At 42.7% G+C, this 12,045-nt stretch overlaps 1 protein-coding gene across 3 annotated transcripts in view; it reads right to left on the reverse strand.

Moving 5' to 3' along the window:
* The window catches only part of oxr1 (oxidation resistance 1), a 420,907-nt gene that overhangs the window by 74,299 nt on the left and 334,563 nt on the right, over nucleotides 1-12,045 (reverse strand). For all 3 annotated transcript variants that reach the window (XM_033020271.1, XM_033020272.1, XM_033020274.1), the window contains one exon: nucleotides 5,372-5,540. In XM_033020271.1, the coding sequence (XP_032876162.1) occupies nucleotides 5,372-5,540 (169 nt within the window). The remainder of the gene's footprint in view (nucleotides 1-5,371; nucleotides 5,541-12,045) is intronic.

A 12,045-nucleotide genomic window follows, 5' to 3' on the forward strand; every position in this document is an offset into this window, starting at 1 on the left:
AGGACATTCTTGCTATTGAGGGAGTTTCAATAGGTTTACAAGGTTAATTCCCAGGATGGCGGGAATTTCATATGCTGAGAGAATGGAGCGGTTGGGCTTGTATACTCTGGAATTTAGAAGGATGAGAGGGGATCTTATTGAAACATATAAGATTGTTAAGGGTTTGGACACGTGAGAAGCAGAAAACATATTCCCGATGTTGGGGGAGTCCAGAACCAGGGGCCACAGTTTAAGAATAAGGGGTAAGCCATTTAGAACGGAGATGAGGAAACACTTTTTCTCTCAGAGAGTTGTGAGTCTGTGGAACTCTCTGCCTCAGAGGGCAGTGGAGGCCTGTTCTCTGGATACTTTCAAGAGAGAGCTAGATAGGGCTCTTAAAGATAGTGGTGTCTGGGGATATATGGTACTGATTGGGGATGATCAGTCATGATCACATTGAATGGCGGTGCTGGCTCGAAGGGCCGAATGGCCTACTCCTGCACCTATTGTCTACCTCCCACACAACAGCAAATTGATATCACCTGGAATGCAAGGGTAGCTCTTTTTAAATGTTGGCACAAGAATGGTAGATTGATTAGCCTCCTACACTGTAAAATTATATCATTTTTCCAAGGAAATTTGTAGCACTTAAGCTTAGAAGGCAACATTCTGATTGATCACGACTTGAAACAGGAGAGCAAAAGGAGGTGTTTCCATTTAAAATGTCGATATCACTTCCATTCCTGCATTACTATATTTAAACCAAAATCAATGAGCAGCATCAAACCATCTAACCAAGAAATGAGAATTAGAGGTGAAAGGACAGGAAAAGACTGAACCACCCAGTACTCCATCCAAATAAATAAAATATTCTGCAGAACAAACAAGAAAAGCAGTTGGTTTTTTTCAGTTTGCCAGAACTGTTCCTCTCTACAGATACTTCTAGGCAGTTCAGTTTCTTTCAGAGTTTCCTGTTTTTGTCTCAGATTTCCAGTATGTGAAGTATTTTGTTGCGAAAATCAAACACACACAAAGTAAACAATATGATATGATTTATACAGTCTCAGTGACTCAATGTGCAAAGCTTATTATGGTACCATTTAAACAAAAAATCAAAAAATTGATTGCAATAACTATGCACACTGTATTTAAATGACTGTAGAGCAACAGAATCATTTGGTCAGAGCTTGAGTCAGAAAAAAAGTCAACAAGAAAGTATTTCATAAGCCCTCAAAAGAACAGAGCAAATAATTCAGACCCCAATACTGCACAATGGTTAATATTCCTGGAAGTGTAATCCATTTTCAGTGGAATAAATACGTTTTCCTATTGTACCATAATTGGATATTTAGTAGCAAATTAAGTACAAAGCTTTTGAAGTACGGTGACAATAACAATCTATAACATTGAAATTACCTATCCTAACATTTGTCGGAACAGGGAAATGTTCTTTGTAAGCTTCTAATCTGTGGATAATCTCACATTATACGGGAACCTTTGCGTGGTGAATTCCAAGTTGTCCATCAGGTACTGTTGAAAATTTATTTTTGTATTACCTCATGCTGATTCATTTACCATAGTTCCCTCACCCCAGTGAGTCAGAAAAAAATTACACCCTACCACCTGTAATACAATAAATGCTCGCTACCCATGAGTTATAACAAATAAACAAATGATAAAGAGAGAACTAAGTACTCAGCCTGTCAAAGGTTTCATGTTGCCGGTATTGTTATCAACCACCTCAGTATCCCCTGTCCAAATTGTAAATACCAAAATCATGCAAACATGGCAATTATATGCAATCAAGATCAATATGACACGGGCAATGACCATTCACCCTTGTCCATTCTGTCTGCCTTTCTTAATATTTCTATGTTGAATTCAGTGGATACATCCAACCTCATGAATTGTTGTTCACTTGGAGTGGAGGAAATCTCAAATACTCGTAAAGAATGGCAACACCACCTCTGGGCCTCAGTGGCTCAGCTTTAGACTTAACCATCTTGCTATGTGCATAGTGTTCTGCGCAAACTTGGTGGTGGGTAACGCAGAGATCATAATCAGAAAAGCAATGGAACTGCAAGTCATGTTCTGTTCTCCTTGGGCTGAGCATTTATCTATATTACTAAAAGTCTGATCTTGACCACTTCCTGTTGTTCTGTATATTGATTTTAGAAAAAACGCTGCCACTTACGACTGTGATTTTTGGCCATCTTACTCAGAGGCCCCCTCCGCTGCGCAGGACATGAGGAGTTTTCCCAACGATGAAAAATAAAAGAGTTATTAGTGTTTTAAAAATGTTGAGATTCTCTCTCCTGAAAGCCATGCCCCTTCTGGAGGGACTATAAAACCCGGAAGTGTTGCGTGTCTCAGTCAGTCGCTGCAAGATGGGGGAGCGAGAGGATCACGTCTCTCAGTCTGAGCTGTGAATAGCACTGAACACATGTCTACTAAACTGTGTGTGGTTTTACTGACCAGTCAGTGCCCTTAATGTTGTTTGAAAATATAGTTTGGAAATGCTAAAGCTGTGTTGCCTTTGGTTTGGAAATGCTAAAGCTGTGTTGCCTAATTAAAGTTGCCTTGCCTAATTAAAGTTGCCTTGCCTTCTATATAATGAAAAGTCTAATCTTGACCACTTCCTGTTTGCGGTTTATATTGATTTTAGAAAAAACACTACCACGTACGACTGTGATTTTTCTTACTCAGTGTCCCCCTCCGCTCATCAGGTGCCGAGAATTTTTCCCATCGATAAAAAATAAAAGTGTTATTAGTGTTTAAAAAATGTTGAGATTCTCTCTTCTGTCAATCACGCCATGAAGGCCACGCCCCTTCTGGTGGGAGGGGGGAGGGACTACAAAACCCAGAAGTGTGGGCGTGGCTCAGTCTCTGCAAGATGGAGGAGGGAGAGGTCACGACTCGCTGTCTTTAGTGGCCTTGCACCCTGCTTGAAATGGTATGAAACTGCACTTGAATTTGGTGGCCTTCACCCTGCTTGAAGTGGTAAGAAACTGCACTTGAATTTGGTGGCCTTGCACCCTGCTTGAAATGGAATTTAAAGGAATAGCCGTGAGTCAACTGCCAGCCCACCAGCCGTGAGTGAGTGAGCTGCCAGCACAACAGGCTTGAGTGACTGAGCCACCAGCTCAAGAATCCATTCGGCCCAAATATCAATACTAGCACTCTGGAAAACAGTCCCTTCAGCCCACAGCATCCATAATAGTGCTCCAGAAAGCCCCCCCACTGGCGACCAATATTGGAATTGGTGGAGAGATGGAATATTGTGTTGGGGGACCAGCCCTCCCGTGTGATGCTGGGACCCAACTGGTCCCACTTATATGATGAGGAAATATTTGCAAGGCTACGGAGAAAGGGCCAGTGGGTGAAACTAATGAGTTGGCATGGACGTGAAAGGCCTATTGACCTCCTTCTGTCCCCCTAACTATTTTATTATGTCAATTTACATTGGTTTGTTGCAATGAATGCACTGGTTTGTAAAATTGCACACACTTAATGAGAGGTATTGGCTAAAACATCATGAGGTGTCCTCATGAAAATCATGCACAGATGGCACTGAAGCAAGCTGTGCAGGTTCCCAGACAGCATTTTAGTGCATGATTTGAAAGACAATTTAATGTTTGACGAATAAAACTAATGAATATTTGTAAATTTCTAACTAGACTGAAACTTTGGTAACATTCAGCTGAATTTAAATATTTCCAACTGGTGATTACTACTTATGCAACAAAATTACAGATAATCTGTTCACTTAGGATAGTCAATGTAGAAAGTGAACAATTCGCATGGTTGTAATAAACAGTACACTTTTAATGTTGGCAAGAGAGGGTAGAAGGTCTTTTAATTTGCACCAATCTATTAAAATAAAAGAGAATTTCATCCTAAATCATCAGGAACATACAAAAATTCCCCACTGGCTTTTCATTTCACTCCTCTCCTTATCTGACACCCTTATGCCCCTGTCCCACTTAGGCGATTTTATCGGCGACTACGCGGGGTTAATGCCTGTATGGTCGTGAGTCGTCTCCTCAAGTCACCTAAAGAGTCGTAACGTTTTTCTGGTCCACGCTGGATTTTGAAATGTTCAAAACTTTTCAGCGACTGTGGACTTGACGTAGCTTGTCTTCTCCTGTCGTAGGTTGTCACCAGGATGACGCAGGTTGTTGCCAGGTGACGTTGGTTGTCACCTGACTGAAGACTGAATTGTCTTCAGTTGTCGCTGACAGAGTCGTTGCTTGTCGTAACTTGTTGCGGGTGAGCGTAGGTTGACTTTGGTTGTCGCTTGTGAGGTCGTAGGTTGCCGTAGGTCTTAAGTCGCGACGATTGGGTCGCCCGTCGTCGGTAGCTTGACGTCGACTATGTGTTGGGTTGTCGTAAGGTGGGGGGGGGGGGGTCCAGTCGCCGGTTTTTCGGCGACCTGCTAGGACTGTGACAGTCGCCATCAGTCGGCGAAAAAAACAAAAAACCGCCTAAGTAGGACAGGCCCACTTTTTATCTCTTGCCTTTGTCCACCTATCTGCTAATCAAACACCCCTCATCTGTAGGAAAGAACTGCAGATGCTGGTTTAAATCGAAGGTAGACACAAAATGCAGGAGTAACTCAGCGGGTCAGGCAGCATCTCTGGAGAGAAGGAATGGGTGACGTTTCGGGTGGAGACCCTTCTTCAGACCGATGATATTTTGGGTCGAGACCCTTCTTCAGAATGATGAAGGGTCTCAAGCTGAAACGTCACCTATCACTTGCAAGGCATTGTCCTGCTCCCAACAATCAGTCTGAAGAAGAGTCTCTACCCAAAACATCGCCTATCCATTCCCTCCACAGATGCTGCCTGACGAATCCTGCCATCACGAATAGTGAAAGGCTTGGGTAGAGTGGATGTAAAGAGGATGTTTCCAAAAGAGGGAGAGTCTCGGACCAGAGGTCACAGTCTCAGAATCAAAGGACGTTCCTTAAGGAAGATGAGGAGGAATTTCTTTACTCAGAGGGTGGTGAATCTGTAGAATTCTTTGCCACAGAAGGCTGTGGAGGCCAAGTCAATAGATATATTTAAGGCAGAGATAGATTCTTCATTAGTACAGGTGTCAGGGGTTAATGGGAGATGGTAGGAGAATGGGGCTAGGAGGGAGAGATAGATTAGCCATGATTGAATGGCGGAGCAGACTTGATAGGCTGTATGGCCTAATTCTGCTCCTATCACTTATGCCTTATGACCTGCTGAGTTATTCCAGCACTTTGTGTTTCATACAAACATCAGAGGATATTACCAAGGAACAATGGTAACCAAATGGACTGTTAGCTTAGTTAAAGTTTCCACTATGCACCTGTCAGATTGCCACTTCTACCAGAGAATAAAACGTCCAAAGTTAATAGACTCACCGTTCATGTGGCACTGCAAACCAATACTCGTGTTTCCTGTCCCTCTGGGCATACTGTTGCATGGATGCACTTGCTACAGACACAAATGTCTTCCTCATTGGCTTCCCAACTCTCAGGCATAAAAATTTGTGAGATCGATGTCGTCTTCTCTCCTTTGGTACAATATTGCCTGAAATACAATGTTACAAACATAATAATTAATCCCTTTTGTTTTTAAGATCAAAGCTTTTGTTGGAGTGCACAGCTTGCAGCTTCATTGAATGCAAGATTTGGGAATTCTTGAAAAGGGAAAGAGGTACTATTTTTAGTCTCTAACACTTGTGATAGTTTAGTTTAGCTTCAGGAAGGAAGTGCTTAAAGGGGCTGTCCCACTTGGGCGACCTAATTGGCGAGTTTAGAAGAGTTTAAGAGAGTTTGAAGAGAGCTCTATCTAACTCGCTCTTAAATCCATCCAGTGATTTGGCCTCCACTGCCCTCTGTGGCAGGGAATTCCATAAATTCACAACTCTCTGGGTGAAAACGTTTTTTCTCACCTCAGTCTTAAATGACCTCCCCTTTATTCTAAGACTGTGGCCCCTGGTTCTGGACTCGCCCAACATTGGGAACATTTTTCCTGCATCTAGCTTGTCCAGTCCTTTTATAATTTTATATGTTCTTCTAAACTCCAGTGAATACAAGCCTAGTCTTTTCAATTTTTCCTCATATGACAGTCCCGCCATCCCAGGGATCAATCTCGTGAACCTACGCTGCACTGCCTCAATCACAAGGATGTCCTTCCTCAAATTAGGAGACCAAAACTATACACAATACTCCAGATGAGGTCTCACCAGCGCCCTATACAACTGCAGAAGAACCTCTTTACTCCTATACGGAAATCCTCTTGTTATGAAGGCCAACATTCCATTAGCTTTCTTCACTATTATGTTGAAGACCTCCTTCGACTATGTAGAAGACCTCCTTCGACCTCCTTCCACCTCCTTCGACTATGTTGAAGACTAGCTTCGGGAAAATTGGATACCGAATAGTGGAGAGTGAAGACGACCTCCTTCGAACTCGTTCGAACTCCCTTCGACGATGATGAAGACTATCTCCGACTACATTCGACTACCCTCGATTACCTACGACTAGCATGCCGATCTACTACGACCTACTACGACTAAACCTACAAGTAAAAAAAGTATCGATTTTTTCCATTTTTACTCGCGGGCATTTTTCAACATGTTGAAAAATACGCTGCGACCTAGCCTCGAGTACACGGCGACCACTCTCGAGCACGAAGGAGAGTTACAAAGACCTCCTACGACCTCGTGTGTACCAAATTGCGAGTATGAATCGAGGGCAACCTCGCCAGAACTCGCGGATTAGGTCGCCCAAGTGGGGCAGCCCCTTAATTTACAGTGTTTTATGCAGCGCCTATAAAAGATTGAAAATTAGATAATAGTATTATAGACTATTTATTGTAATAGATAATACATGCAGGGGTAGGCCATTCGGCCCTTTGAGCCAGCACCACCATTCATCCCCAATCAGTACCCCGTTCCTGCCTTCTCCCCATATCCCCTGACTGCGCTATCTTTAAGAGCTCTATCTAGCTCTCTCTTGAAAGTATCCAGAGAACCAGCCTCCACTGCCCTCTGAGGCAGAGAATTCCACAGACTCACAACTCTTTGTGTGGAAAAAGTGTTTCCTCATCTCCATTCTAAATAGCTTACCCCTTATTCTTAAACTATGGCCCCTGGTTCTGGACTCCCCCAGAATCGAGAACATGTTTTCTGCCATGCCGGGAATTAACCTTGTAAACCTATGCTGCACTCCCTCAATAGCAAGAATGTCCTTCCTCAAATTAGGGGATCAAAACTGCACACTAAGGTCCTGTACAACTGCAGAAGGACCTCTTTGCTCCTATACTCAACTCCTCTTGTTATAAAGGCCAACATGCCATTTGCTTTCTTCACTGCCTACTGTGCTTGCATGCTACTTTCATTGACTGATGAACAAGGACCCCCAGATCCAATTGTACTTCCCCTTTTCCCAACTTGACACAATTTAGATAATAATCTGTCTTCCTGTTTTTGCTACCAAAGTGGAGCATTTATCCACATTAAACTGCATCTGCCCACTCACCCAACCTGTCCAAGTCACCTTGCATTTTCATAGCATCCTCCTCACAGTTCACACTGCCACCCAGCTTTGTGTCATTTGCAACTTTGCTAATGGTACTTTAAATCCCTTCATCTAAATCATTGATGAATATTGTAAATAGCTGCGGTCCCAGCACCGAGCCTAGCGGTACCCCACTAGTCACTGCCTTACATTTTGAAAGGGACATGTTAATCCCTACTCTTTGTTTCCTGTCTGCCAACCAATTTTCTATCCATATCAGCACTCTACCTACCCCCAATACCATGTGCCCTAATTTTGCCCACTAATCTCCTATGTGGCACCTTAAGGGGGACGACAGATGGCACAATGGGCTAAGTGTTCGGCTGGCAACCGGAAGGTAGCTGGTTCGAATCCCGCTTGGAGTGCATACTGTCGTTGTGTCCTTGGGCAAGACACTTCACCCACCTTTGCCTGTGTGTGTCCTTGGGCAAGACACTTCACCCATCTTTGCCTGTGTGTGTGAATGTAATTATGTGAAGCACTTTGGGGTCAATGCAAGTTGACTAAAAATGTGCTATATAAATAAAGAAATTTAATTTAAATGTATCAATAGTTAGCCTAATTGGTTAAAAACAAACAGGATATAAAGTAAAATAGACATCTGAACTACTGGAATATGGGATAATTTGATTGGGAAGGCAAAACAGATGATGTATTATAGTAGACATGCTGGAGTAACTCAGCAGGACTAGCAGCATCTCTGGAGAGAAGGAATGGGTGAAGTTTTGCATTGAGACCCTTCTTATAGTTGAAAATTGTGGGAGTCAGCTGAGAATCGTTGTAGCTTAATTGGCAGAAGAGCCTGCATATTGATGCATAAGGGAAGCGGGGAATTAGCAGGACAGTTTGATTTAGTTCAGTCACATCTCTTGTTATGGAATTGTTCAGGCACATGAAGCTTCTATTTGTCCCACAATGTTCCTCCATCTCTTTACAGATCAGTTAATCAATTCCAACTCCCAGCTCCTTCTCCACAGCCTTGCAATTTTTCACCTAGCCATATACAGAGCCAAGGTACACAAAAAAGCTGGAGAAACTCAGCTCTTTCGGGCCGAAACGTTGCCTATTTCCTTCGCTCCATAGATGCTGCTGCACCCGCTGAGTTTCTCCAGCTTTTTTGTGTACCTTCGATTTTCCAGCATCTGCAGTTCCTTCTTGAACATATACAGAGCCAATTCTCTCCTGGAGGCCACTGTGGAAACTACCTCCACCACATCTTTAGGTAGAGCATTTCAGATTATAACAATATGCAGTTGGTAGACTGGGCAATGTTCAAGGACTCAGCGATGGACCCGAATCAAAATGTCACAGTTGTTACTGACTTAATAAGGAAATGTGTGGAAGAGTGTGTTCCCTTGAAAACCATTCGAGTGATCTCCAAAAGCGAAGCCTTGGATGAACCTGGTGGTCCGTAATCTTCTATGAACCAGATCTCTGGCATTCAGGTCCGGTGATGCAGGTTCATACAATGTCCAAGTAGAACCTTGATAAGGCCATAAAAAAAGCAAAAAATAATTTTTGCTCTAAGTTGGAGGAATGAGGTGGACATTCGGTAACTGTGGCAGGGCTTGCCGCTATCACTTCCTATAATGCGAAAGCAGGAAGTAGCTCAAGCAACAGCAAAGCATCATTCCAAAACTAGTTCAATGCATTCTACGCACACTTTGATGGGGAGAATATTGGTATATATTGCTATGCCTTTCCGGGCCTCATAGCCCCCTGATGGTATTACAATCAGTCATGGAGATCAAGATTAGAAGATCCTTCTGGAGGGTGAACCATCGGAAAACATCTGGACCTGACGGCATACCTGGTCATGTTCTTAAAACCAGTGCAGACCATCTGGCTGGAGCTTTAGTGGCCAGTTTAATCTCTCATTACTGAGGTCTGAGGTTCCCACCTGCTTTGAAAGGGCAACAATAATACCGGTGCCCAAGAGTAAGGCGGCATGCCTGAATGAGCGGTGGCACTAACGTCTGTGGTGATGACGTGCTTTGAGAGGTTTGGTATGGCGCATATTAACTCCTACTTCAACAAGAACCTGGATCCACTACAATTTGTTTACTGCCACAGGTCAACGGAGGATGCAATCTCACTAGCTCTCCATTCTGCACTGAACCACTTGGACAATAAAAACACATATGTCAGGCTGTTGTACATAGGCTACAGCTTTCAACACCATCATCCCCTCCAAAGTGGTTGCCTAGCTCACGGAAATGGGTCTTTTAGCATCCATTTGCAACTGGATCCTTCACTTCCTTATCAACTGACCACAATCTGATTGCATCATGGCCTGGTTCCGCAACTTGAACGCCCGGGAACGAAGAAGGTTGCAAAAAAATTGTGAACACAGCCTTGTCCATCACGGTACTGACCTCCCCACCATCAAAGGGATCTACAGGAGTCACTGCCTCTGAAAGGCAACTGGCATCATCATAGACCCATACCCTGGCCACATTCTCATTTCACTCCCATCATCGGGAGGAAGGTATAGGAGTCTGAAAACTGTAAAGGTTCAGGTTCAGGAACAGCTTCCTCCCTACAACCATCAGGCAAAATTGTTGGCTACTTTAATGTTCACATAGCTTGGGGAAATCGCATTACAATAGCAATACAGGAGGAGGAGTTCATGATATTCAGGACAGTTTTCTAGAATAATATTTTGTGCACCTGACCAGGTGCAGGTTCATTTAGATTTGGCCAGGATTAATTAATGATCACTGGGTAAAGGATCGTTTGGGGAAGAGGGACCAGGATACGACTGAGAGCAGTCTTAAAATAGGGTCACAATCTTTATTTTAAGCAATTACATAGATGTGGTGGCCAAAATGATAGAAAAAGCCATGTCACACGTTTAAGTATTTTATAAATCTCAACAAAGATACATCCAGTGAGGGATATTCTCAGGGAAAGGGAATCAATCCACAACTAACTAAAGAAGTAACAATGGTACCAGATTGATAGAAAATCTGATATAAAACAGAAAACTTGTGAAATAAAACAGAAAATGTAGGAAATACCGAGAGAGAAAGAGTTAATATTTTAAGTCAATAACTTTGTCGAGTCAAGGGTGATTGTCATGTGCACCAAGAAAGGAAAAATTACATTCTTGCATGCTGCAGTTTTACACCCTCATTAACACAACAAATAAAAATACAATAAACAATATTAAATTAAACTTTCAATAATACTAGGTAATCGGATTATAATAGTGCAAATAGAAATACATGATGCAACCAAAGCAAAGTCTGTAATAGATCTTTGCTGAGATAGAGTTGTGGTTAAGGGGTTAATCAGTTTGGTTCAAGAGCCTGATAGTTGACAGGAAAGGGCTGTCCTTGAACCTGGAGGTCACGGTTCTAAGGTTCCTATATCTTCATGATGCTACCAGCAAGATGAGAGCCTGGCCAAGGTGGTGAGGGTCTTTCATGATATTAACCACCTTTGAGGCAATGCTTTCTGTAGGTTCCATCAATGGTGGAGATATCAGTACCTGTGATGTACCAGGTAATGTTCACCACTCTCTGCAGTCCCCATCGTTCGTGCTTTATTTAGAATTGACAAATAGAAAGGAGAATACCAAAATAAACGTGAGCTGTTCTCATTCACATTTGCTGCCTGACCTGCTGAGCATTTCCAGCATTTAATTTTTATTTCAGATTTTCTGCATCTGCAGTGTTATTTTTTAATCTTTGAACAGTATAGCATAGCAATTGTTGCCTTCAATTTCAGTGGGCTATCTGTGCAGCTACTGAAAGATGTAATCTTGTCTGCAGACAATTGTCCAGGAACGATGTGCAAAGATATATATAGCTTCTGCTCACAGAAACACAATTTCTATGACTTAATGAAAAGAAAGCTCCAAAATAAATAGAATCAATGCAGATGTTTTAATCCCCCCCCAAAAAACAATAAAAATGCATCAAGGGCTCTTCTCTGAAGGCTCCTCATACTGAAAATAAAACCACATCAGCGTCCATCCATTGCACCTGTGGTTCTGGCCACCTCGCAACAAACATGGAGCATTGCTTAACACCAATAAGTTGGATCTATAAAGAGTCAGGTATGATTTTAAATTAGTTGTACTTATTGAAGATCTTTTGAAACATCTGCCTGAATTGATGTTGTTGTGGTTGTAATTTCAGCAATCAAATAACCACAATCAAATATATCAGGACATTTATTTCCAAGTAGCTGTTATAATATAGGCAACTCACCACAATGGGAACCACTGATAACGCAATTATCAAAAAAGCTCATCAGCGCCTGTACTTCCTGAGAAGATTACGGAGAGTCGGATTGTCAAGGAAGACTCTCTCTAACTTCTACAGGTGCACAGTCGAGAGCATACTGACCGGTTGCATCGTGGCTTGGTTCGGGAATTTGAGCGCCCTGGAGAGGAAAAGACTACAAAAAGTAGTAAACACTGCCCAGTCCATCATCGGCTCTGACCTTCCTTCCATCGAGGGGATTTATCGTAGTCGCTCCCTCAAAAAGGCTGGCAGTATCAT

The sequence above is a fragment of the Amblyraja radiata genome, chromosome 4, assembly GCF_010909765.2.
Source record: "Amblyraja radiata isolate CabotCenter1 chromosome 4, sAmbRad1.1.pri, whole genome shotgun sequence".
Taxonomy (NCBI): domain Eukaryota; kingdom Metazoa; phylum Chordata; class Chondrichthyes; order Rajiformes; family Rajidae; genus Amblyraja; species Amblyraja radiata.